General features: G+C 46.4%; 2 protein-coding genes and 1 non-coding gene across 6 annotated transcripts in view; 2 read left to right on the top strand and 1 right to left on the bottom strand.

The window, feature by feature from the left end:
* The window catches only part of SRCAP (Snf2 related CREBBP activator protein), a 30,894-nt gene extending 12,229 nt beyond the window's left edge, over window positions 1-18,665 (top strand). For 3 of the 4 annotated variants that reach the window (XM_081553005.1, XM_081553006.1, XM_081553007.1), the window contains exons 17-33: window positions 1,222-1,358; window positions 1,447-1,633; window positions 2,656-2,825; window positions 3,204-3,469; window positions 3,802-4,089; window positions 4,632-4,796; window positions 5,481-5,747; window positions 6,093-7,600; window positions 10,501-10,766; window positions 10,903-11,105; window positions 12,881-13,050; window positions 13,208-13,404; window positions 13,501-13,615; window positions 13,824-13,943; window positions 15,032-15,226; window positions 15,379-15,462; window positions 15,571-18,665. In XM_081553005.1, coding sequence (XP_081409131.1) covers window positions 1,222-1,358; window positions 1,447-1,633; window positions 2,656-2,825; window positions 3,204-3,469; window positions 3,802-4,089; window positions 4,632-4,796; window positions 5,481-5,747; window positions 6,093-7,600; window positions 10,501-10,766; window positions 10,903-11,105; window positions 12,881-13,050; window positions 13,208-13,404; window positions 13,501-13,615; window positions 13,824-13,943; window positions 15,032-15,226; window positions 15,379-15,462; window positions 15,571-18,261 — 7,029 coding nt within the window. In that variant the 3' untranslated portion in view covers window positions 18,262-18,665. Of the gene's footprint in view, window positions 1-1,221; window positions 1,359-1,446; window positions 1,634-2,655; window positions 2,826-3,203; window positions 3,470-3,801; window positions 4,090-4,631; window positions 4,797-5,076; window positions 5,263-5,480; window positions 5,748-6,092; window positions 7,601-10,500; window positions 10,767-10,902; window positions 11,106-12,880; window positions 13,051-13,207; window positions 13,405-13,500; window positions 13,616-13,823; window positions 13,944-15,031; window positions 15,227-15,378; window positions 15,463-15,570 lie in introns of all 4 variants that reach the window. The other variant, XM_081553008.1, reaches the window with a different exon arrangement.
* On the top strand, window positions 18,232-22,231 carry TMEM265 (transmembrane protein 265). The gene is made up of 3 exons (XM_081553017.1): window positions 18,232-19,249; window positions 20,297-20,467; window positions 21,748-22,231. The coding sequence occupies exons 2-3, from the start codon at window positions 20,300-20,302 to the stop codon at window positions 21,907-21,909; spliced, it is 330 nt and encodes a 109-aa protein (XP_081409143.1). The 5' UTR covers window positions 18,232-19,249; window positions 20,297-20,299; the 3' UTR covers window positions 21,910-22,231.
* A 2,982-nt stretch (window positions 22,232-25,213) lies between these two features.
* LOC145533651 (U6 spliceosomal RNA) lies at window positions 25,214-25,320 on the bottom strand. Its single transcript, XR_014074231.1, has one exon. It is a non-coding gene; the product is annotated as a U6 spliceosomal RNA (small nuclear RNA).
* Between the last annotated feature and the right edge of the window lie 1,482 nt (window positions 25,321-26,802).

Below are 26,802 nucleotides of genomic sequence, written 5' to 3'. Positions count from 1 at the left end.
ATTTTTGTTGTGTTCCCTTTTTCCTTTTTGGTCTTTTCTGGCACTTCTCCCTTTGTCCAATGTCCAGCTTTTAAATAACACTTCTCAGCATTCTGATCTTCACTTTTTTTGTCTCTCAATTTACTTATCTCCTTCGCATACTCATAATTCCTTGACTCTCTAGACCACTCAACCTATATTTAAATTTCTAATGATGTTTTTAATTGAAAGGTCCTCTTTTTTAAAATTTGTATTTTTGTTATCTGCCCCCAACCCCTTTGATCCCCGTCTCGTGGACATTTTTGTACAGAAAACAATAAATGTTTCTATCTCAGCTTGATGCCACTAGTCTGATATTTTTGGAGTGCAAGAGGGATTTCCCTCTCTCCTTGGCCCCCAGAGCTCACCACCCTGCCCCTCCCCCGGGTAGCTCTTGCCACCCTGCCTGAAAGTTCTTCTTGAACTCACTCTATTATAAGCCAAATATCTTAAGCCTTATAGCCTGTTATTTCTATTTCATTTTGGTCAGTCATACCATTTTTTTGGTAAATCAAACAAGAAACCATTAAGTTTTTCCTTAACTATATCTCCTTTTTAAAATCTTGGAATATTTCAAAAATTATTCCTATTTTATTGAGTTATAATTGACATACAGCACTGTATAAGTTTAAGCTGTACAACGTAATGATTTGACGTATATACATCATGAAATGGTTACCACACTAGGTTTAGTGAGACTATCACTCTTCACTTCTTTTCATCTCTCTCTGAACTTCTTCCATGTCAACTTGATGACTATATCCTAGTCAGGTTTTACCTCCTGAGATCTCAGATTTGCCTTTTGTATTCTGTGCTTCTGTCAGTGCCACAGATTTGTTCTCAGCTTCTCGGCTGGATTTACTTTCATAATCTTGTGAATTTACAGTAACTCCTTCGGAACGTAGTTTGACTCATTTCTTCTGCGTAGTTAGTTGCTCTGTCCTCGGTGCTTCCTTTATCACTTATGTTGTGATTATCATCTTTATGTCTGTTTCTTTCATTATAGTAAGTTCCTTGAGAGGAGGGCTTACATCTGACTCATCTTTGTGGGGTTGGTTCCCGCTTGCTGTATGGCTGCATGGATGTTTACTAATGGGCTAAGCCAGCGCGCTGCTGGTCATCAGGCCAAGACCCAGGTAGAGGGTTCAGCTGGGACACAGTGCCCGCTCTTCTCCTGTCAGCCTCCTGCTTATTTGCTTTTAGGTTTTGCGGCCTTTTTTGCTGCGCCGAGTTAAGGTGGATGTTGAGAAGCAGATGCCTAAAAAGTATGAGCATGTTATCCGCTGCCGGCTCTCCAAGCGCCAGCGCTGTCTCTATGATGACTTCATGGCCCAGACCACGTAAGGGAGGGCTTAGGGTGGGCCTGGGACCCTAGACTGGAGCAGAGATGACTACTAAGATGCCCCATTTGTTTCTCCTTTCTCTCAGAACTAAGGAGACACTAGCCACAGGCCACTTCATGAGCGTCATCAACATTCTAATGCAGCTGCGAAAAGTCTGCAATCATCCAAACCTATTTGATCCTCGACCTGTTACCTCCCCCTTCATCACTCCAGGCATCTGTTTCAGCACCGCCTCTCTGGTGCTAAGGGCCACTGATGTCCACCCTCTCCAGGTGAGCAGTTGTCCCCAAGATTATTGGTCCTACCCAACCCTGCACCTCTTTTCTTTAGGCTGGAGTCTGACCTTTAGTATCATTACTTCCCCTGTCACCTCAGCACTGTTCCAGCTTCATTGTTTTCTAATAACAGTGTCACTTTGGGCAAGGTAACTATTAACTTTTAACCCTGAGTTTGCTTGCCCTTCAAAATTTGGGTTGTAAGGCCTATTCTTCAGTATGTTTGAGAGAATTGTGTTAGTAGTTTTTAGAAGTGCTTTGCATAATAATTCTTAAATATTACTTTGTTTTCCTGCTCCTTCTCTCTTTTTGGCCACTTCCCCCCCAAATTTTTGTTTTTATTACAGTAGAGTACACATAGAAAGTTTTACCATTTTAACCTTTTCTAAGCATATGGTACAATTTCATTAATACATTCACATAGTTGTGCAGCCATCACTATCATCCACCTTGAGAAATTTTTTCATCTTCCTAAACTGAAACTCCATATTCATTAAATTATAACTCCTCATTCTTCCTCTAGTCCCAGCACCTGGCAGTCACCATTCTACTTTCTGTCTCTATAAATTTACTATTCTAGTGTCCATACGTTTCATGGAATCATAAAGTATTTGTCCTTTTGTTGGCTGGCATATTTCACTTAGTAGAATGTCTTCAGGCATGTGTTAGAGTTTCCTTCCTTTTTAAAGTTGGGTAATAATCTATTGTACATGTTTTTGTGTAAACATATATGTCTATGTATGTTCACATTTATGCACGTTGTTATTTTGTTGTGTTGTAGGACTTTGTGTGTTCTGGATGTTAGGCTCTTATCAGACACATGATTTGCAAATACTGTAATTTTGGTCCCATTCTATGGGTTGCCTTTTCACTTTGTTAATAGTGTCCTTTGGTGCAGTCCAGGTTATCAGGTCTTTGCTTTTGCTGTCTGTGCTTTTGGTATGATATCCAAGAAATAGTTGGCAAGTTTCCAAATCATTGCTCCTTTGACACTGCTTTTGTATTCCTTCTTATGTCAGCGGATAGACATGGGTCGGTTTGACCTCATTGGCCTGGAGGGTCGTGTCTCTAGATATGAGGCTGACACATTTCTACCCCAGTACCGCCTTTCCCGTCGGGTTCTTCTAGAAGTGGCTACTGCTCCTGACCCCCCACCCCGGCCCAAGCCAGTCAAGATGAAAGTCAACAGGTACCAAGGCTGAGGAATAAGGGATGGGTTCCTAGAAAAAAGTGGCTACAGCTGGCTGGGGGGATTGGGGTGGAAAGGAAAAAGTTGGAGGCTAGGGTTGGCTGTTTATATGGATGGATGAAAAATGGGGGAGAGAATAACTAGAAGATGGTCCTGGGAGAGGCCCTTGTATTTGTCACTGATTTTTCCACCCCCATCCCCTCTGCTTGGTGCCTTTTGGTTATCGGATTTCTTTCTCTCTTTCTCCTTTGGGGCTTACCTTTCCCTTTTTTGCTGTTATAATCTGCCGGTTTTTCTGCCTCATCTTCCTTATTTATTTCTTTTCCTATTCCTTACTCTCCCTCCTTCCCTACCCATCCCGTTGTTTTTTCCTCATAGGATGCTGCAGCCAGTGCCCAAGCAAGAAGGCCGGACAGTGGTGGTGGTGAACAGTCCACGGACCCCCCTGGGCCCTGTCCCAGTCCGACCCCCTCCAGGCCCTGAACTCTCAGCCCAGCCCACCCCTGGCCCAACCCCCCCCGTGCTGCCAGCACCACTGATGGTGTCAGCCTCGCCTTCCGGCCCCCCACTTATTCCAGCATCCCGGCCTCCTGGCCCTGTTCTTTTGCCCCCACTGCAACCAAACAGTGGGCCTCTCCCCCAGGGTGAGTTGCAAGGGAGCCAGGATGCTGGGGGGTACTTCAGGCAGATTGTTCGGATTGGGGGAGAAGTAATGAAATTTAGTGTTTGAGGAGCTGGGGGGTGTAGTGTTTGATGGGCTATGAGGGATTATGTATGGAGGCTTCTAGAAGCAGGGTAAGGCTTATTGAAAGAAAGTGAAGTCGCTCAGTCGCGTCCAACTCTTTGCGACCCCATGGACTGTAGCCCACCAGGCTCCTCCATCCATGGAATTTTCTAGGCAGTAGTACTGGAGTGGGTTGCCATTTCCTTCTCCAGGTCAAGTTATATCTGACAGGCGTTTGCTTTGTGTTTACAGTGTTACCATCCCCTCTGGGGGTCTTAAGTGGGACCTCACGGCCTCCCACGCCAACCCTGTCCTTGAAGCCGGCCCCACCTGCCCCTGTTCGCCTGAGTCCTGCCCCACCACCAGGCTCCTCCAACCTGTTGAAGCCGCTTACAGTGCCACCAGGCTATACCTTCCCGAATGCTGCTGTCACCACCACCTGCACCACCACGGTCACTGCTCCCACTACGGCAGTGCCAGCTCCTACTCCTGCACCACAACGCCTCATCCTGTCTCCCGATATGCAAGCTCGCCTGCCCTGTAAGTCCCCAGGGCTCTGTGAGTGTTAAGGACTTGAGCTGGGAGGAAGGTCTGTCTGTGTGCCATGGAGTAAGAGAAGAAAAGCTGGGGGCCAGGCAGGTGTCAGATTCTAGGTAGCTAACATATATTAGGTATTTTGCTAGGCATTGATAATTCATAATCAAGTAAGAGCCCTGAAGTAGTTCAGTCTCTAGTTGGGGAGGTGACCCATAGATGAGTAAATTGTGGTCAGCCTAATAGTAGATAATTATTTGGGATAAAAGGGCAACATAGTGGGCGGGGGTGTGTGTGTGAATGATGAGCTCAGGATGGTGGAAGGCTATTAGAGGATGTAAAGGAGATTGCAGAGTAAACAAGCAAGATTGGAAGGAGTAGCATGTCAGAAGCTCGGAGGCTGTAGGTGGAGGCTGAGGTTCTTAGAACATGGTGAATTGACTCGGGGACGGGTTGGAGAAACTGGAGAGTTTTACCTCATGGAGGTCTGAGAAATGACGTTGAGCAGAGTGAGCCCCACGTACATTAAGCCTCTTCTTTATTTGTAGCAGGTGAAGTGGTCAGCATCGGGCAGTTGGCCTCGCTAGCACAACGTCCAGTGGCTAGTACAGGGGGAAGCAAACCTCTCACCTTCCAAATCCAGGGCAACAAGCTGACTTTGACTGGTGCCCAGGTGCGCCAGCTTGCTGTGGGGCAGCCCCGCCCGCTGCAAAGTAGGTAAAACCCACCCCCTGTCCTGCCTTTTTCTTCCTCTTCCTTGTCCCTTTGTTTTTGTGGCTCTTTCCAGATGTCAGCCTTTATGTTTTCTCCCCCTAGCTTTTGGTGGGTGTAGCCGAGGGGAATGGTTGAAGGGGTCTTTAGATCAAGATAGGTATGTGGTTATTCTGGAGAAGTTGCTCCCTTTCTGTTCTTTCTCTCTTCTCTTGCCCCTGCCTCTGCCCTCCTCCGGCTGATAGCTGCTTCTTTCTCTCTTTCTCTCTTCCCTTAACCCAGGGAATGTGGTGCACCTGGTGTCAGCAGGGGGGCAGCACCACCTCATCAGCCAGCCTGCCCATGTGGCCCTCATCCAGGCCGTGGCCCCGACCCCTGGCCCCACCCCTGTCTCTGTGCTGCCTTCTTCGACCCCCAGCACCACCCCTGCCCCCACTGGCCTCAGCCTTCCGCTTGCTGCTAACCAGGGTGAGGCTTCTGGCCTTCCTACTTACTTAGCCCTTGCTGGCCTTGGTCCTTCCAGGCATGCCCTGGGCTACTGTCTGTCTAGCCTTCCCCCAGTGTTGTTTTCCCTTGCCAGTAACTCTGATATCTGTCTGCTACCCTCTCCTGCCCTTGGACTTCTTCCATCCTGTGGGTTTCTTGTTTCTTTTCTACCTTCCCCTCAATGTAGCTTCCTCTTGCAGTGCCACCAACCATGGTGAATAATACAGGCGTGGTGAAGATTGTAGTGAGACAGGCCCCTCGGGATGGACTGACTCCTGTTCCTCCGTTGGCCCCAGCACCCCGGCCTCCGAGCTCTGGGCTTCCAGCTGTGTTGACTCCACGCCCCACATTAACCCCTGGCCGTCTACCCACACCTAGTCTGGGTACTGCCCGGGCCCCCATACCCACATCCACTCTTGTGAGGCCACTTCTCAAGCTGGTCCACAGTCCTTCGCCTGAAGTCAGTGGTGAGTCAAGGTGGCTGATGCCAGAAATTTTTGCTGGGAATGGAGATTGGGTGGCCCAGAGGGTATCTAAGTCAGAATAGATGCTTTCATTATCAGTATACTGATCTGCAGTGGGTCCCTCAGTGGGCTGCTGAGCCCTTGTCTAATTCTAAGATACATTGGTTGGAGTCCTGGAAGGAAAAGAAATGTTAAATTGTTTGATTCCTTGAATCTTGGACCTTATGGTGTGGGAGTGAAGGTCTTCTGGGGAAAGGTGAACCTTGGGGGGTAGGGGAAGGGGTGGGACGGGGTAATAGAAGGAGCAAGAAAAGAATGTGGGGGCTAACTTATCCTCTGTCTCCACAGCTTCAGCACCCGGAGCTGCTCCCTTGACCATCTCTTCTCCTCTCCCTGTGCCATCCTCACTCCCTGGACCAGCCTCTTCTCCAGTGCCAGTTCCCAACTCCTCTCCCCTTGCTAGTCCTGTGTCTTCTACAGTCTCAGTTCCAGTGTCATCTTCACTCCCCATCTCTGTTTCCACAACGCTTCCTTCCCCAGCCTCAGCTGCACTCACCATTCCCATCTCAGCCCCCTTGCCTGTTTCTGCTTCGGGCCCAACTCTTTTGACTAATGTGACTCCAACACTGGCACCTGTTGTCTCAGCGGCCCCTGGACCTCCTTCTTTGGCACCAGTTGGGGCTTCTCCATCAGCGTCAGCCTTGACTCTAGGTTTGGCCTCAACTCCATCCCTGTCCCCCTCTCAGGCACCTGGTCACCCTCTGTTGTTGGCTCCGGCCTCTTCACATGTTCCAGGGTTGAACTCAGCCATGGCCCCAGCATGTTCACCCGTCCTGGTGCCGGCTTCTGCTCTGGCCAATCCTTTTCCGCCAACACCAAATCCAGCTCCAGCTCAGGCTTCCCTTTTGGCTCCAGCACCTACTGCATCTCAGGCTTTGGCCACCTCTCTGGCTCCCATGGTGGCTCCACAGACAGCAATCCTGGCTTCTCCTCCGGCTCCTCCTCTGGCTCCTCTTCCAGTCCTGGCTCCATCACCAGGTTCTACTTCTGTCCTGGCTTCATCGCAGACTTCGGTTCCAGTTCTGGCCTCATCATCTACTCCAGGAACGCCTTTAGCCTCAGCCTCCTCATTGGGGCCAGCCCCAGCTGCTGCATTGGCTCCATCATCAGCTCAAACTATGGTACCAGCCCCAGTTCCATCACCTCTTCCAAGTCCGGCTTCTACGCAGACACTGGCTTTACCCCCAGCTTTAGCATCCACTCTTGGCGGCTCGTCTCCATCTCAGACACTCTCTTTGGGAACTGGGAACCCTGAAAGTCCCTTTCCAGCTCAGACATTGTCATTGACTCCAGCATCATCCCTAGTACCAGCTCCAGCCCAAACACTGTCTTTGGCACCAGGACCACCATTGGGTCCATCTCAGACGCTCTCTTTGGCTCCAGCACCCACTCTGGCTCCAGTTTCTCCGATGGGCCCAGCCCCAGCTCACACGCTGACTTTGGCTCCAGTAGCATCATCTGCTTCACTCCTGGCCCCAGCTTCAGTGCAGACACTGACTTTGAGCCCTGCCCAAGTTCCAGTCCCCACCTTGGGCCCAGCAGCAGCTCAGACTCTGGCGTTGGCCCCAACCTCAACACAGAGCCCAGCTTCCCAGGCATCTTCCCTTGTGGTTTCGGCATCTGGCACTGCGCCCTTGCCTGTCACCATGGTATCCCGGCTACCTGTTTCCAAGGATGAGCCCGAGACACTGACATTACGCTCTGGTCCCCCCAGCCCTCCCTCCACTGCTACCTCGTTCAGTGGTCCCCGACCTCGACGCCAGCCCCCACCACCACCTCGTTCCCCTTTCTATCTGGTAAGTTTTACTGCCTCAAAGGAGAAGGGACAGGAAACTGAATTCTTTTGGAGTATTGCTATAGAGTGGATGGAACAAAATAATGTCACTTTTATCTTGGTAAATTACAAAGCCTGTTTGTTTTGGACCTAATACTTGAGTGCCACTGGACAGAGCCCTCCCCTGGGCCTTTACTCTTATCTGTAAAATGGGAATAATAATTCAGGTCCTACTTTTCACAGAGGAATAGTTGAGGACATAATGTGCTTTTAAAACTATTAATCACTGATGTGTTTAAGGCTTTTTTTTGTTACATTTGGTCTCTTTGGTTCTTGTTTACTCTTGAGTTAGTGTTGGCATATAATTGCTCCATTTTACAGGTGAAACTAGCTCATTAAATGATGTTTTAAAATTTATACAACTTGTGGGAATACAGATGTGCTGACTCTACTGCTTTCTCTTCTGCACAAGAGGCAGTCTCAGAGACAGGAAGATTTTTCTCAGTTGATCACCATCGATATTTGAACTTGTAAGGGATAAAGGACACCATGGAATACAGTTCCCTAAAGATCATGAGCCTTGCTGTAGTGTTTTACCTTCATGGTGATTAAGTGGTCAATAAAAAGAACTTTTTTCTGTCCCTTCATGAGCTTTCTGGTAGCCATTTTTTTTCTGTCATGTATATAGTTCTGTGTATGTTTGGTTAAGTTAAAGTTGCAACACAGAGTAAGTAACCCAGGACCTAATAAGGAGAAAGATCTAGTGAGTCTTTCCAGGTCCTCTTGTCTTTTTCTCCCGCTGATAATAGAGCTGCTGCTTATTCTTTGCCTCAGCCCCAGTCCCCCACCCTCCATCAGTGCCACTGACTCCACCTTTGGTCTTTCTCTAATGCTGCCAGGTTGGTCTGGCTTTTTGGAAGTAGAGAGGAGAGCCTAGATCCTAGCCCAAGGGTGCAACCCCATAATCTGTGTTATACTTTCACTGCTCTGCAAGTATTAATAGGTAGCAGCTTTTTGACACTTTTTTAAAGAAGTTTGAGATATAAATCACATAGCATACAGTTCACCTATTTAAACCATACAATTTATTGACTTTTAGTATATTCACAGAGTTGTGCAACTGTGACCATGGTCAACTTTAGAACCGTTTGCATGTTCTGTAAAGAAAACCCTACAGTTAGCCATCATCCTTAATACTTTCCTTCTCTCCTAGCTCTAAATAACCACTAGCCTACTTAATGTCCTACTTATTGAGTCATATAATATATAGTCTTTTGTGACTGGCTTCTTTCAGTTATTTTAATGTTTTTGAGGTTCATCCGTGTTATGCTAAAACTGAGTTATATGTGTATATACAACAGTACTTCATTTTTTAAAAAAATTGTTGAATAATATTCCATTGTATGGGTATACCATATTTTATATATCTGTTCATCAGTTGATTGGGGGACATATGGTTTGTTTCTTCTTTTTGGCTGTTATGAATAATACTGCTATAAACATTCATGTACAAGATTTTGTATCTTTTCATGTGTTTTATATTGGATGTAACTTTAGAAGTGGAATTGCTGGGGTATGGTAACTGTGTTTGACTGAAGAATTGACAAACTTGTTTTCCAAAGTGTCTGTACCATTTTACATTCCCTAGCACTTGCGGGGGTTCCAGATTCTCTACATCTTTGCCAAAAACTTGTTGTCTGTCTTTTCGATTATATCCATCCTAGTGGGTTTGAAGTGGTGCCTTGTGGTTTTGATTTGCATTTTCCTGATGGTTAATGATGTTGAGCATCTTTTCAGAGGTTGTTAGCCATTTGTATATTCTTCCTTGAAGAAATATCTATTCAGATCCTTTCCCTTTTTTAATTGGGTTATTTTATTTCTTTCTGTTATTGATACGTAAGATTTCTTTATGTATTCTGGATACAAGTCCTTTTTCAGATAGATGATTTGCAAATATTGTTTCCCTTGCTACTACTGTTAGAGCTGGCCTTAATGATTTTTCCCTCTAAGATGCTTTCCTTCCTCACTTAGACCACCAGAAGCCAAGAGGTCAAGCTTAAGATAGCAGTCAGGAAGGGAAATTTGGGACACTGCTTTTTTTCAGGACCATCTTGTAGAGTCTAGTTTTCTTCATTATTTGTTCATTCCAGTAACAGATGTTTATTGAGAGCCTACTTTGTGCTAGATAACAAGCTGAATATTAGATGAATATGGTGAGCAAAATCAGATATTTTTCATGTTATATACGGCTTACAGTTTAGTGGATAGAAGATGTTAAAGAATCATAGCCGTGTAAAACTTCCAAGAGTGATAAGTGCTACAAGAGTTAGGTGACTTGATAGCCTGTGACACTGGAAGCACAAAAGATGGGAAAGGATTGGGTCAGAATCATACAGATTTTCTGCCACCGGGAAAAGTCTCCCCTCCCCTTTTCTCTCTCAGGGTGATGGTACCTAGATGTCTGGTTAGCTGTTCCCATCCCATCCCATTCCAGTCTAACCTCTCACAGAGATCTGCCATGGATTTGATTAGCGTCTCTGCATCTTGCTCAGTGCTTTGAGGAGGGATTTTAGTCATTGTTTTGGATCTACCACAAGAAGATAAATTAGGGTATTCTGGAGTTAAGTGTTTTATGGGAAAATCCACACATATCATCCATTCTATTAGTTTATCAAATATATGTATCTTAATTTTGAGTATTCAGACATCTGCTTTGGTAGCATACAGGGAAGATCAGTTTTCTCTTACAGAGAAGTCATTTCATTCAATGTGGTGAAAAGAATAATTCCCACATCGACAACTTTTTCCCAAGCTAAAATAGTATATTCTTGAATCTTTGGGTTTCCATAAATTATGTTTTAATTCTGGGAGTTACTGCCAAGTTTTCTGTAAGGATGCTGATGACTTTTTCTATGTTTTTAGGACTCTCTGGAGGAAAAGCGAAAGCGGCAGCGGTCTGAACGCCTGGAACGGATTTTCCAACTTAGTGAGGCTCATGGGGCCCTGGCACCCGTGTATGGGACTGAAGTCTTGGATTTCTGTACCCTGCCCCAACCTGTTGCCAGCCCCATCGGCCCTCGTTCTCCTGGCCCCAGCCACCCCACCTTTTGGACTTATACCGAGGCTGCCCGCCAGGCTGTACTGTTTCCCCAGCAACGACTAGACCAGCTGTCAGAAATCATTGAGAGGTTGGCAGGGCTAAGTGCTAATGGGAAGTGGGTCTTGGGGCCTCTGAGTGGATATAGTGGTTAGGGCTGTTAAAGGTGCTGACTTCTGGGGCCATTCAGAGTTCCATATTTTCTACAGTTTGGCTTCTTTTTACAGGTTCATCTTTGTCATGCCTCCTGTGGAGGCACCTCCCCCTTCCTTGCATGCCTGCCACCCACCTCCTTGGCTGGCCCCACGTCAGGCAGCCTTCCAGGAGCAATTGGCTTGTGAGCTGTGGCCTCGGGCTCGTCCTCTGCACCGTATTGTGTGTAACATGCGTACCCAGTTTCCTGACTTGAGGCTCATCCAGTATGATTGTGGTGAGTTCACCGGCCAGTGAGGGTCCCTTTTCTCTTCTCTTGTCTTAGTCTCAAGACAGTTATATCAGAGGAATGCTATACATAAAGCTTCTCTGGGTTTCATTAAACATTAGATAGTCTTTTAGGTTATGCTTATGGGTGAGATGAAATGTAGGCCTTATGATGGATTCTTGGCATTCATAAATTTGACTTTGATGAAAGTTGAAAGTGTTTGCTAACTCATTTACTCAGTGATTATTTTGTGACCGTCTGTTACGTTGTATATCATTTAGGATACAATGGCAAATGAAATAGCACAGCATGGAGTTTTTAGATTTATGGAGAAAAGTGTGTGGTAGTACACGACTGCACAGTAAATAGTAGATTTGGGGGAATTCCCTGATGGTCCAGTGGTTAGGACTCTTTTTACTTTTTTTTTTGGCTTTTACTGCCAAGGGTGCATGTTCGATCAGTCCGGGAACTAAGATTTTGTAAGCCACGTGGCCAAAAAAAACAATGTAAATAGATTTTATTTTGGGAAAATATTTGGATGAGGATTCCTTTTTTTTGGTTAGAATCTTATTGTTTAGAAGGAATTTGGCTGCAGGTAATAAAACCAACCAAAGGTGGTTTAAATCACAAAATCATTTATTGTTTACCAAGTCAGAAATGCTGAGAAAGATGGTATATAACTGGTTTAGCAGTTTACTGGTGTCTTCATGGACCCAAGACTTTGCCTACCATCCTTAGCTTGTATCTTTTTATTCTTATGGTTATTTCCTCGTGGTATTAAGATGATGTTCCAGGGAGCACACCTGTACTCCCAAGTAGAGAGCAAGGGGTTGAGACAAAATACTCCTAGCAAGACTTTGATTTTTTTTTCTTCTGGGAAAAAAAAGCCCCCCCAGTTGAGTTTGATTCAGAATTCACTGACTCAGATAGAACCATATGCTGATTCCTGAGTAATCACTGACATAGGAAAGTCAAAGAGGAACTGTGGCTTATTTATAATGATTCATCTTCTGGGGTTGGTTTGATGCATGCTTTCCTGGGAATCAAGGGATCTCTGCCAGGTGTTCACAGGATTAGTTGGGTTCTGTTAATCATGAATGGTAAGTGAATAGTTTCTGCCGCAGCTCTGCACAGATACTTCTATAGTAACATAAAATTTGGAGATTTCGTAAATGTCTTAGCACAGAAGAAAGGCAGCAGAATTTTTAATAATATGTATTCAGTAGCTATTTTAGTAAAAGAAAATAATTTTATAACATTTGAAACCATTCAGAATAGGTAAAATGAAAGTCTTTGTTGAAAGTGTTTAAACTGATTGAATCAGAAATGTTACAGAAGTTATTTTGTGTTTGATGGTAGGTTGAACTAGATAACCTCGTAAGATCCTGCTTCTGTGGTCTGATCTTAGTGACCTTCCATCCCTGTGAGCTCATGACATCAACGGATTTGTTATTTTGTAAATTGCTTTTTTGTGTTTCAGCTGGTATAACTCAGTGTAGTACTTGAAGGTCTCTTGCTCATACACCATTAAGGATTTCTTTTTTTACCCCGAGGGTCTGACCCTTCCCCTAGACTGAAAGAAGTCAGGTCCAAGACAAGAGCGGACTTAAGAGTAAGAACCCTTAAGGGAAGAAAATATATAATGTTAAATATTTTTGATCCTCTGGGTTAACGGAAACCCTGGTGTAAAACGTTTATCTCTCAAGTACATAGGCTTCCAGTGCTAAGTGTTCTCCTCACTCCAGCTTATAGCTCGTTCCCTGTACCCCTTCGTATCTCTTCAGGAAAGTTGCAAACATTGGCAGTGCTCTTGCGACAGCTCAAGGCAGAGGGCCACCGGGTGCTCATTTTCACCCAGATGACCCGAATGCTGGATGTATTGGAGCAATTTCTCACCTACCATGGCCACCTCTACTTGCGTCTGGATGGGTCAACTAGAGTTGAACAGAGACAGGTAACCCAGGCACCTGCAACCCTTAGAGGCTCGCCTCAGCTCAGTCTCCTTTTCTAGGGCTCAAGAGTCTCATGAGGGGGTCCTACTAAGCCTTGGTCTGTTTTTGGAGATATGTCTCCCAATACTGTTCTTTTTTTTTTCCCCTTTTTTCCTCTAGGCCTTGATGGAACGATTCAATGCGGACAAACGCATATTCTGCTTCATCCTTTCAACTCGGAGTGGGGGTGTGGGCGTGAACCTGACGGGGGCAGACACTGTTGTTTTTTATGACAGTGACTGGAATCCTACCATGGATGCTCAGGCCCAGGATCGCTGTCACCGAATTGGCCAGACCCGAGATGTCCACATATATAGGTGTTGCCTTGTCTCCCCTTACCTTACTTTTCCTTTGCTAATAGGGTTTTATTGATTTATTTGACTGTTTATACATGTCCTTCATCACCCGCCTAGGCTTATCAGTGAACGGACAGTGGAAGAGAACATCCTAAAAAAGGCAAATCAGAAGAGAATGTTGGGAGATATGGCTATTGAAGGAGGCAACTTCACCACAGCCTATTTTAAACAGGTACTAAGATCTTCCAGTCTTTGTAGGAGAGAACTGCTATGTGTATGGGAATTACTGCTGCGTATTAGAAAGGATGCTTTGACCCCCATGTACCTGCCTTTTCAACCAGTGATGCTTCTGATACCACTGATAGCTACCAGCTTCATAGCTATAGACCTGAGACCAACATTCCTTTGGCTCTGACACTCCGTGTATGTTCTTTCCAAAGCAAACCATCCGAGAGCTGTTTGATATGCCTCTGGAGGAGCCATCTGGCTCATCTGTACCCTCTGCCCCTGACGATGAGGAGGAGACTGTGGCCAGCAAGCAGACCCATATCCTGGAGCAGGTGAAAAAAAGAGCGGGCAGGGACTTTCCTGGCAGTCCAGTGATTAAGACTCTGCGCTTCTACTGCAGAAGTTCCATACCTGGTCAGGGAACTGAGATCCTGCCCTGCAAAAAAAGAGTGGACAGTCCCTAGAATAGAGCTGATGGTTATAGTGTGTGTCATCTTTCAGTCTCTTGAGTTTGTCCAAGGGGAAAGAACTATTTCTGATGCTTCCCAGATTACAGTTCACCTTGGATACTTGTGAGTAGATTGCTTATTGGTTCACCTGATTTCATAGATAGAACCACGGTTCTAGATTTGAATTCCAACAGTGCTTCTTGATAGCGTCTGTTAAGCTACATCCATTTAACCCTCTGAGCCTCAATTCCCACTTTTCTGAAATGCTAAATTAGAAGGAAGTAACTGAGGGTTAAATGGCATAGCAGATTAAGAAGTGCTTTTTATGTGGTGTAAAACTCTCTTTTTCCAAACGTTAATGCATACTAGAATCATTTGGAAGGCTTTGAAAAAGATTGATTCCTGGGCCCTGTTTCACAGTCTTTCTACTTAAATCATGATTTTTAAGGGTGAGGTCTGGGCATTTGTAGTTTTTTGGAAGTAGACAGATGTTTAGAAACTACAGATGCGGATTATCATGGAGAAAATTTTCCCTACCAAGTGCATTGCTCTCATGCTCTAGGCTACTTCCCTCAGTGACTTTGGTGTGATCTCCCTGGATATTCATCTCAGGGGAATGATCAGATATTAGTCTGTTGTCTTGAGGCATCTCAGTGCAAAAAAGAATTGTGGATTATTTTGTATTCAAAAAACTGCTGCTTTAAAAAGATATGAGGGTGACCTGAATGGAAAGTAAGTAGAACTAGAGGTCTTGAAAACAGTTATTTTGTGCCTGGTGGGACTCCTGGTTGAATCTGTTCTATCCTTTGTGGACCACTGTGTTGCTTTGGTAATTTGGGAGGCCCAGAAGAGAGTTGAGTTATGGTGTAAATCTGCTTTGGTGTAAATCTGGCCTCAAACATTTGCCAGAATCAAATCACAGGATGTAAAGAAACAACTTCTCATGGTGTTTCTTCTCCACACCCTTGTAGGCATTGTGTCGAGCAGAGGATGAAGAAGATATTCGTGCGGCCACCCAGGCCAAGGCTGAGCAGGTGGCTGAGCTTGCAGAATTCAATGAGAATGATGGGTTTCCTGCTGGTGAGGGAGAGGAGGCTGGTCGGCCTGGGGCTGAAGATGAGGAAATGTCCCGGGCTGAGCAGGAAATTGCTGCCCTTGTAGAACAGGTTGGTGTTGGATCCACTAGTTCTCAGCCTCACCCTCCATATCCCCTTCATCTGGACTCTGTGACTATCTGTCTTCTCTGGTGAAAATAACCACGAGTGATGGGCCCTGGGCACCAGGTTGCTATTTTCATCACCACTGCTCTTTCCTACAGCTGACCCCCATTGAGCGCTATGCCATGAAATTCCTGGAAGCCTCCCTGGAGGAGGTGAGCCGAGAGGAGCTCAAGCAGGCAGAAGTGAGTTTTTCTTGAGGGTGGGGATAGAAGTGGAAAGTGACTGCTTTCCACCTACTCTACGTGCTGCTTGCCTCCCTCTGACCAGCCCTTGGGCTCTGTTTTTGATAGGAGCAAGTGGAAGCTGCCCGCAAGGACCTGGACCAAGCCAAGGAGGAGGTGTTCCGCCTACCCCAAGAGGAGGAGGAGGGGCCAGGGGCTGGGGATGAGGTTTCCTGTGGGACTGGTGGAGGCAGCCACCGGCGCAGTAAGAAGGCCAAGGCCCCTGAAAGGCCAGGGACTCGCGTCAGTGAGCGTCTTCGTGGAGCCCGGGCTGAAACTCAAGGGGCAAACCACACTCCTGTCACATCCACCCATCATACCCGCAGCACCTCCACACCCCCTCGCTGCAGCCCTGCCAGGGAACGAGTTCCCCGGCCAGCACCTAGGCCTCGACCCCCTCCAGCTTCAGCTCCTGCTGCAATTCCTGCCCCAATCCCTGTCCCAATCTCTGCCCCAATCCCCATTTCAGCGCCAAACCCAGTAACCATGCTTCCTGTCCATATCTTGCCTTCTCCCCCTCTCCCTTCTGCACAGATTCCTCCCTCTTGTTCTTCTGCCTGTACCCCTCCTCCTGCCTGTACTCCTCCACCAGCTCACACCCCACCTCCAGCCCAAACTTCTCTCTCATCTCCTTCCTCTCCTCTTCTGCTTGGCCTACCTTCTGTGCCCATTTCGCCGCCAGTCACCAACCTCCCCTTGGGCCTGGGGCCTGAGGCAGAGCTGTGCGCACAAGCAATGGCATCTACTGAGTCCCTGGAGCTGGCTGATACGGCCAGTTCTGAGACTTCCCCGGTTACTCTTGTGCCCCCTAAGGATCTGTTGCCAGTTGCTGTTGAGATCCTTCCTGTGCCAGAGAAGAACCTTTCTCTCACCTCTTCTGCACCTAGCCCAACCCTGGCGGCTGGCAGTGTTCCCAACGGTCAAGAGCAGGAGGTGCCCGAGCCTGCCGAGGCGACCATCCTCTCAGTGCTGCCTGATGGTGAGGAAATGCCCACGTGTCTGAGTGAGAGCAGTAGGCTGGAGCTCCCACCCTCAGCAGCATCTGATGAGCTACTTCCAGAGCCACTGGAGACTGATAAGAACTCAGAAGAGCTGGTGGAGGCCCAGACCCCAACCTCTACTCCAGAGAAACCACAGGAACTTGTTTCAACTGAGGCCACAGCCCCGTCAACCTCATCCTCGGCCACCTCCACACCTGAGGGTTCTTCGCCAGCCCGGCCCCCTCGGCGTCGCACCAGTGCAGATGTTGAAATTAGGGGCCAAGGGGCTGGTCGGCCAGGGCAGCCTCCAGGTCCCAAAGTGCTTCGCAAGCTGCCAGGACGGCTAGTGACTGTGGTAGAGGAAAAGGAACTGGTGAGGCGACGGCGACAGCAGCGGGGTACTGCCAGCACCCTTGTGCCTGGGGTCTCTGAGATTGGTACCAGCCCAGGAAGCCCATCAGCCCGCAGCATGTCGGGGCCAGAATCCTCACCTCCCACCAGCGGTCCCTGTGAAGTTGCTCCCCCATCCACACTGCCCACTCCAACCCAGCAGCCCTTCATAGCTCGCCGTCGCATTGAGCTGGGGGTAACTGGTGGGGGCAGCTCAGAAAATGGAGAAGGGGCACTGCTTGCCATCACCCCTCCTGCTGTGAAACGTCGGAGGGGGAGGCCCCCCAAGAAGAACAGGTCTCCAGCGGATGCTGGGCGAGGGGTAGATGAGGCACCTTCATCCACCTCTAAGGGAAAAACCAATGGGGCTGACCCAGTCCCTGGGGCTGAGACCCTTATTGTTTCGGAGCCTGTCCTTGCACCCCAGCTTATTACTGGGCCCCAGCCTCTCGGACCCCAGCCAATTCACAGACCCGAGCCCATCATCCTATCACCTGTGGAGAAAAGAAGGCGTGGGCGGCCCCCTAAGGCCCGAGATCTGCCCCTTCCTGGGACCACTTCCTCTCCAGGGGATGGCAACTTAGAGAGCCGGACACAGCCACTCCCACTACCACCACCTCTGCCACCACTCCCATCACTCCTATCCTGTCCCACTGCTACTGTCGCCGACACTGTCACCACTCTCACCATTTCAACGTCCCCACCCAAGCGGAAGCGAGGCCGACCTCCCAAGAATCCACCATCACCTCGGCCCAGCCAGCTCCCTGTCTTGGACCGCGACAGCTCCTCTGTCCTCGAGAGCTGTGGATTGGGGAAGCAGCGGCAACCCCAGGGCCAGGGGGAGAGTGAGGGTAGTTCATCTGATGAGGATGGAAGCCGCCCCCTCACCCGCCTGGCCCGCTTACGTCTCGAAGCAGAGGGAATGCGGGGACGAAAGAGTGAAGGGTCCATGGTGGTGGCTGTAATTCAGGATGACCTGGATTTAGCGGATAGTGGGCCAGGCGGGTTAGAATTGACGTCTCCCGTGGTCTCATTAGCTCCAAAACTGCGCTCGACTCGGCTGCGTCCAGGGTCTCTAGTTCCCCCTCTAGAGACTGAGAAGGTGCCTCGCAAACGGGCAGGGGCCCCAGTCGGCAGTGGTCCTGGGCTGGCAAAGCGGACCCGCCTACAGCCCCCAAGTCCCCTGGGGCTTGAGGGTTCAGTAGAGGAGTCCGAGGCTGAAGCCTCAGGTGAGGAGGAGGAAGGGGATGGGACCCCACGGCGCCGGCCTGGCCCCCGCCGGCTTGGTGGGGCCACCACCCAAGGGGACCAGCGTATCTTGCGCAGCAGCGCCCCTCCCCACTTGGCTGGCCCTACCATTAGTCACAGAGGCCGCAAGGCCAAGACGTGAGTGGGCTGCCCTCTTCACCTAGGCTTTCTGCCACAGCCCCTCTCTCTCCATGACCAGGCCTGACTCTGTTAACCACTACTTGAAGTCTTTTGAGGGGGAAATCCTCCAGGGAGACATAGGGGCCTTCTCCCTTCTTTCCACCAAAGTAGGGGGTAGGCATCTGGTTGTCATGGAAACGGGGCTCTTCACACATCCCTTCCCTTCCACCACCCCACATGGCTGGGCAGTGTTAAGGGTGGCAAGATAGTCTCTGTCCCCACCCCTTTGTACTTGATGTCCCCAGCTATCTTTCACAGCCCCCCCCCCACCCTTAGGGGAAGGGGGAGGGGCTTCTCTACAATGAGTTTTTTCTTTTTTTTTTTTTTTAAAAGAAGAAAAAAATAATAAACTTAGTTTCTGTATGAGCATCCGCGTAAGGAGGCTTCTGATTTTCTGGTCTGGTGGAGGGTTGGGTGGGAACTTGGGTATCGTTTTTCTCCTCTCTTGCTAAGACCCTAGTATTTGATCTCTAACCTAGAATTGTGTGTCTTTGAGGCAGAAGTCGCCACCCAAGAAGAGGGAAGGATGGTAAATCTGATCTGGTAGGGTACCTTTCCCTAAGGTTTCAATTTTAAGTCATTCAGATTTGTACTTCTCTTCCTTCTGTTCCCTTGGTTCCTGGACTTCCCATGGGGCTATCTGATGCGTCAGACTTTTCCCTGCTTTAATCCCTCTTGCTCAGGTGCTTTCACTCCCTCTTCAGAAGGCAGGCATCCTACCTCCAGTTACTCCATCCTTTGCCTTCCCTTGCTTTTCCTCCATCTAGCCAGACTGGTTTGAATCAGCCACACCCCCTTCCAGCTTCTGGGGATCTTCAGATGGTGGCTGGCCACCCAACCCCACCCCTGGGCTTGGCTTGGAGCCCTGAGTCAGCTCCATCTCCACCCAAGCCAAACCAAACCTGAAGCAGGAGCCGAAACTCAAACAGTTCCTCAAGGCCTATCGCCAGGTAAGAGTCCCGGATCATTGTTACATTTTCTCTGATCTCTACTCACTGGACCCTCTCCTTGTGTTCTTCTGATGACTATCTGTGTGTACTGAGTCTGAGTTCTTCCCTCACATCCATTCTGCAGCTTTGTGGTACGTGGCATTCTTGGCTGTTTGTCTTCCCTCTTTCTCATCCATTCTTCCTATCCTTTGTTACTTGTGTTCAGAGAACTGCAAATGGTTTCATTCTGTCTAGGGTGTGGGGAATGGTTGAGGGTGAAGGTAGAAAGGTGGTTTGATGCCAGAGCTCTGAGAGCTTGGGAAACAGGGAGATTAGAAATGATTAAGTAGGGCATCATTATTCAGGTTTCTGTGTGGGTTATGAGGTCATTTGGACTCAGTGTTTAACTGATTGTGTTGTGTCACTTGGGTTAAAATGGGGAGAGGAAGTGGAAGGGAGTCTGCATAGCAAGGAAGGCTCTCATTTGGGGGAGGTGAGGTCTTTCTGGTGTTGAGTTTTCTTAGCTATAAAGAGAGCTTAAATGATGCTTTTCCTCTCCTTTCCCCCAACCTCAGGATAGTGTTTTCACGTGAAATGACTGATTTCCTTGAGGTAGAGTACAGGGTTTAGGGTGCCATTCTCTGATCCCTCCTTAATATTTGAGGGCAGCCTCTAAAGAACTTCAGGGCCCTTTGAAATACAGTTTAAAATCACTGGGGTAGACTTAGATACCTAGCAGTCTTTTGAGATACTGTGTTTCTTTACTGCCTCTCAGTGTGTACCTGTCATTTTGCTTTTCCCCACCTGTCAAAACAGTAAGTAATACAGATAATGCTGTGTTCACACCACTTTGCCTTTGAAGGCTGGGAACCTTAGGCTGAGGAAAAGATTCCAGACACACGTTTCCTCTCTTGGTCTCTGAGTCACTAGGGGAATTCCCCAGTAAGGCAGCATTCCTGAGAGTTTGGCTAGGCTACGAAATGATCAGGGAGAGGGGGAGGGTTTGAGTGAGACAGGCCGTGAGTTCAGTTGTTGGGCTTACAAGTGTCTTGACTGTATCTCCCACAGGTGATGGAGGACGCGGAGAATGCAGCAGAGAGCCTGGTGTGCGACACGGAAGCTGCTTGCTCTCCATCCCCCATTCGCTGCTGCTGGCTCCGCCTCCGCTGGTTAGCAGCTACTAGCATTATATGTGGCTGCTCTTGCCTGGGAATAGTGGCCCTTGTGTTTGCCATCAAGGTGAGGAATGCAATTCCTATGGGACCAGGGGTGTGGATGTAGAAAGGCAGTGGTTGTGTATACCTGATCTGTCTACACTGATGAGTTAATAAGTACCTGCCAGAGCTTGGCTGTGGGCCTGGTGCCAGAAATAAGAATAAGACATGGTTCCTGCCATCAAAGGGCCCACAGTCTAGCAGAAGAGATGGATGGCTGTGAAAATGGGTAATTATTAACAGAATGCAGCTCATCTGTATTATGATAGAGGAAGCACAGGGTATTCTGGGCACTAGGAGGATATATGTATGTGATTGCATGTACGTGTATAAGAGTATAGGTGACAGAAAGGCTTCCTACACGTGTGAAAAGAAAGTTAAAGGATGAGTGAATAAGGATAAAAGGGCATCCTATACAAAGGCAACCTGGACTGTTAGTTCAGCATGACTGAACCAGTAAGGAATAGTAAGAGATGAAGCCAGAGGACCTGGATTCCTAGGAGCCTCCAGTGCTGTGTTTGGCAGTTTTAGTTTTATCTGGGAAGTACTAGGGAGCCTCTCAAGGATTTTTGCAAAGGAAAATGATATGCTCAGATTTGTGTTGCAGTAAAATCTACTCTAAAGGCCTATAAAGAGGATGAATTGGAAGGGGCAAGACTCAGGGCCGCTGAGCAGTAATTGGAACAATCTATAGGTACTCGGAAGAAGCTGTGAAGTTTTAGAGTGAGCCTCACCATTGCAAAACATCTGGCAGAAACTGCACATGTACTTTTTGAAAGGCCACACAGGCTAACTTAAACATCATACTGGCATTTCCTCTATCATACTTGTATTTTTATCAGAAACTATTTTCTTATCATCAAAATAATTTGTGGGTTTCATTAGGGCAAAATCGTAAAAAGAATCCTTAATGAAAAAGATGAGATTAGCCATTGTGCTAATGAGAATGGAGTGTTGTTTGATTGGACATGAGTGAAATACTCATAAGATTGCTCACTGTTTCTTGCCAAGAATTCCAAATTCTGAATGAAACTGAGATGAGTAGAAAAGGATGAGGAATAAAATGATTAAAAAGTACTTTGCCGTATGTGATCTGAGCTAACAACAGCCATCCTGAAAAGGAGGCAGAGCAAAGTTGGGTACCTTACTTTGCAGCTGAGACACGAGGAAGAGAAACTGGAAAGGGAGGTGGAGTGTATGGGTGTGAGATTCTGAGCCATAACGAGGATGTAGGATTGGAATGGGGCAATGGGCATTTTGGGGGAGAAGCAGGGGGAGAACCTAACCAAAAACCTGCCCCCACAGGCGGAAGAGCGGCATAAGGCAGGCCGGTTGGAGGAGGCAATGCACTGGGGGGCCCAGGCCCGGAGGTTCATCCTGGCCAGCTTTGCCGTCTGGCTCACTGTCCTCGTTATGGGCCCCCTGCTTCTATGGCTGGTCTCCTACGCCATCGCGCAGGCTGAGTGACCCTGGGTGGCCTTTGCTGAGAGCCGAGACATCCTGGATCCTCCAATGCAGTATTGTGAGGGTCCAGTGCCAACAGTGGTTACTTCCTGGCTGGAAGGATAGTGCCTCTCTCAAAGGGCTTTGGAAGAGCTCTTTAGCCTTTTCTAAAAGGCAGCAGCTGAGACTGATGAGGGGAAGTCAGCCTGCTCTATTCTTTCAGTGCCCACCAACCCCTATTCCCCCCAATCTACTCCATCCTAGGGGCCTCTAGGAGGGGAGGTTGAAGACCAGGCCTGATTTTATTAGTATTTGTTTTGTAATAAAAATCTTTTTAGTGGTGAAATGTTCCTGTCTAATTGTTGTTCCCCTGCTTTTCCCTGGGCCCTTGGTGAGAGCCAGACTGAACATGTGATCATGGCAGAAGCCTGAATCTCCCCTTACCTAGGAGTCTCAAGAGGAGGAAAGGATCCTCCCCCCTCCCCCCACTTTTTCCTTCTTCTAGAATTCTCCCTTCTTGGAAAGCCCCACACTTCTCTCTTACCTATCAACAGACTGTGAGGCCAAAAAGCAAGAGTCGTAGCAGCAGCAGCTGTTCATCAAGTGCTGACTATATTCCAGGGTGTGTTCTTCTTCACACTTCAAAATCACTTAATGGTAGGTACTATTGTTTATTTTATAGTTGAGGAAATAGGCACAGATTTTCCAAGGTCACACAGCTAGTAAGTGGCATATGTGGAATTCAACCTAGACAGTTTAGTTTGAGAGCTGAGAGGAGTGAAAGGATTGGATAACAGCAACCACCACCCAATATGTGGAGACCTGTATGATTATAATGAATTTTCATATCCTTTATCTTGGGTCTCATGATAATATTTTAAACATTTTTAAAATTGTGAGGTACATAAAAGATCCAAAATAAATATACAACTTCGTAAGTTAACACAAAACATCTGAAAAAACCACTATTCGGTCAAGAAGTTAAACTTTGTCAGCACTCCAGAGCCTCCTTTCTACCCCTCCCCATCACTCTGCCTTCCTTTCTTTCCACAGGTAACTTTGTATTGGTTATCCACAGGTATTCTGACTTCTAACAATGTCATTTGCTTTTGCCTGCATTTGAATATGATATAAATGAAATCAAATGTATTCTTTTTATGTCTTGCTTCTTTTACTTAACACTGCTTGTGAGATTCATCAATATTTGGTGTAACTGTAGTTTTTATTACTCTATAGTATTCCATTATATGACTCCCTGGTAGCTCAGTGGTAGAGTCCATCTGCAAAGCAGGAGACCCGGGTTCATTCCCTGGGTCAGGAAGATCCCCTGGAAAAGGGAATGGCAACCCACTCCAGTATTCTGGAGAATTCCATGGACAGAGAGGAGCATGGTGGGCTACAGTCTATGGGGTTGCATAGAGTCGGACACGACTGAGCAACTAACACACATTCCATTATATGACTATATTACAGTTAACACATTTTCTGTTAATGAACTTTCAGAACATTTCCCATTTTAGGATATTATGAACCATGTTGCTATAGACAGTCTCATACATGTCTTTTGAAGTACATATACCGTGGGAATGGAATTTATTTCACCAATAGAGACCAGCAGAGCACCTAAAGGAATTATTGATGTTGTACACTGAAGATTAAAGGGGAAAGGGGCACATGATTGTGTTTTTCATTGTTCCAAAGTGTTTCAGGAAAGAAAAGTGAAGGAACTCCATTGTCCAGAGATTAGGACTGTAACAATGGGTAGAAGCTATATACACAGCAGGGGTTCTGAATCTTGAATTACAAAATGTAATCTGGGCAGCCTTAAAAAGTAACTTATTCCTGAGCTTTATCACCTGCTCCTTCCCCCCATGTCCCCCCATGTCCCCCCCCCCCAGTCCTGAGATTCTGATTTAATTCATGTGAGGCACTGCCTGGGCATCAGGAGAACTCATTTTAAGGAGATTTTTCACACAAAAAAATTTAAATCTAGTATTTGATTAATCAGCAGCTTCAGTTTACTAGAATATCCTATTCCCCCAAACTGATTACATGAGATCTTGCTATTTTTTAACTCTTTATTTTGAAAAAATTTCAAGTCTATAGAACAATAAAAGAATAGTACAATGAACTCTTGTGTAGCCTTAACCTAGATTTATAATTTTTAACAACTCAACCACGTTTGCTTTGTATCTTTCTAAATATCTTGTTCAGTCACTAAGTCGTGTCCAACTCTTGTGACCCCACGGACACAGGCTCCTCTCTCCATGCGGATTCCCCAGGCAAGAATACTGGAGTAGGTTGCCATTTCCTCCTCCAAGGGATCTTCCCGACCCAGAGACGGAATGTGTGTCTCCTGCACTGCAGGCAGATTCTTTACCCATGAGGCACCTGGGAAGCCTCTTTCTAAATACTCATAATTGTTATTGCTGAACCATTTGAGGGAAATACGTTGTGGTCTGTATCTCCTAAGAACATATTTTCTCACATAACTATTGTACAATTATATTTAATTCAGAGAAGTTTAACGTTAGTACAGTATTATCTTCTAATAGTCTATACTCAAACTTGCCAGATGTCCCAGTAACATACTTTACAGCAATTTCTACTTAAGAGTCCAGTGTGGGAACATTGATTGCATTTAGTTTGTCAGCTCTTCAGCATTCTTCAATTTTCAGTAGGTTCTCATCCTTTCTTTGTTTTTCATGACATTTTTGAGGTGAGGCCAGTGTGTAGAATGTCTCCCAATTTGGGTTCTTGTGATTGAATTCAGGCTTACGCATTTTTGGCTGAAATATTACATAAGCTGTATGCCCTGAATACATCACATCAAGAGGCATGTGTCAGTTTGCCCTTTTATGGCAGATGTAACACTGACAACTTGGTTCTAAGGTAGTGTCTGTCAGATTTCTGCAAGGTAAAGATAATTTTTTTTCTTTGTAATTAAAAAGTTATCTGTTTAAATACCTAACCAAATTTTTACCAATAACTTTAATGCCTGTTTTGCCCAAATCAATTATTACAAGGCTTACAACATGTTGATGTTTAACTTTATCATTCTTTCTACATTTATTGGCATTCTATTATAAGGTCTTTTTCTCCTTCATTTATTTATTTACAATTTTTAGTGTCAGTATGGCCTTAGATTTGTTTTTAAATTCAATTTATTATACCCATTACTACCATTAACCTTCTTAAATAGTTTTGTTGAGGTAAAATGGCATGATTTACTTACAGTACACAGATCTTATTGTGTCAATAGGTGAATGTTTTTTTTTTATTTTTTATTTTTTATTAAAGGATAATTGCCTTACAGAATTTTGTTGTTAAAAATATGGAACGCTTCACGAATTTGCGTGTCATCCTTGCGCAGGGGCCATGCTAATCTTCTCTGTATCATTCCAATTGTAGTATATGCGCTGCCGAAGCGAGCACTAGGTCAATGTTTTTGCGTGAACACGCCTGTGTAATCAGGTGACTAGAACATTTCTAGCACATGAGTAGGCTCCCTCAGAGCTCTCTCAGTGTCATTATCCTTTTTGTCCCTGATTTCAACCTGGTTCTTGTGTTTAAGTTCCCATCTTTCTTCACTTACTTTCTGGCACAGATTATTCCAGGCTCATCTTGTACTCTCTCTGCCCTAGCCTGGAAATTGGCCATTTCTCCCAAGGAGCCCTGGTTCCTTTTATTGAGGACTGTTGCTTTGAAATCAGTATTTAGACACTAGCTGTGCTCACTCTACTGGACAGGCTCTATTGGTCTTTGGCCCCTTCACAGATTAGAGCTAGAAAGTAGCTAATGTTACCTATCTTAAATCATTCTTAAAATCATACTTCCAATTTCAGTCATAAGGTTCTCTCCCATTCCAAATATTCCCACAGTAAGAACCTAGACTCCAACTACATCAGTGTGTTTATTCACTTGCTCAACTTCAAAATAATTGTTCCATTATACTACCAAACAAATCTACCAAGTAAAATACAAGATTTCTTTGAGTTATTCTGTCTTTAGACAAATTGTATAAGGTCAAAGTATTCCATTAAAAAGTTACTTGGATTCGTTTTTCTCTTCATTTGGTTGCAATCCGAAAGTTATATTTCTCTTAAGATAGCTGTTAAAAAAGTAAATGAATTAATTCTCTGCCTCTATCTGGAATATAACCTCCACAAGAGTAGGGACTTAATTTTTTTCTGTTGCTGTTAGTCTAACGCTTAGATGCCCAACAAATATTTGTTGAATGAGTAAGTGAATGCCAGGGTTGAGCTGCACTAAGAAAACTTACGGAGCAAGTCGCTCCTGGCAGAGTGATAACCTGGTAAGCTTAGAACAGAGAGCAAGGGACTCTCTCGGTAATCCAGTGGCTAAGGCTTCATACGCCCAATGCAGGGGGCTCAAATTCAATCCCTGGTCAGATAACTAGATCCCACATGCCACAGAACAAAGATCTGGCATGCTGCAAAGACCAAGGATCCGACACGCCACAACTAGGATCTAGCGCAGCCAAATAAATAAAAACATTTTTTTAAAGGGTGATATTCCTCAAGGCTTTGGGGCGGGGGTGGTGGGAAGCCGGAAAAAATGGTCTTCCAGAGAGTGAGCACTAGGGTTTTGGAATCACCAACTGAAGAGATGAGTTTGAGCAAACTCGGGGAGATGGTGAAGGACAGGGAAGCCTGGTGTGCTGCAGTCCATGGGGTCGCAGAGTCGGACACGACTGAGACCCTGAACAACAAGGGATTTGGAGGCATCCGAGTCAGAGCATCCACAGGATGAGAAAGCCTCTTCTGGCAGAAAGGCCATGGCTCATACAAGTAGCCAAGTTCAGCTCCAGGCTGCGTGCGCCTAACATTTTAAGGGCTTAAGTCTGCCCCTCAAACTAGGCGCTTTGGACCAGGCTGCTAATATTTTTAACAGTGA

Source organism: Giraffa tippelskirchi, chromosome 13, assembly GCF_054371585.1.
Source record: "Giraffa tippelskirchi isolate mGirTip1 chromosome 13, T2T-mGirTip1v1.2.pri, whole genome shotgun sequence".
NCBI classification, from domain to species: Eukaryota; Metazoa; Chordata; class Mammalia; order Artiodactyla; family Giraffidae; genus Giraffa; species Giraffa tippelskirchi.
This window is presented reverse-complemented; position numbering and strand designations above follow the sequence as displayed.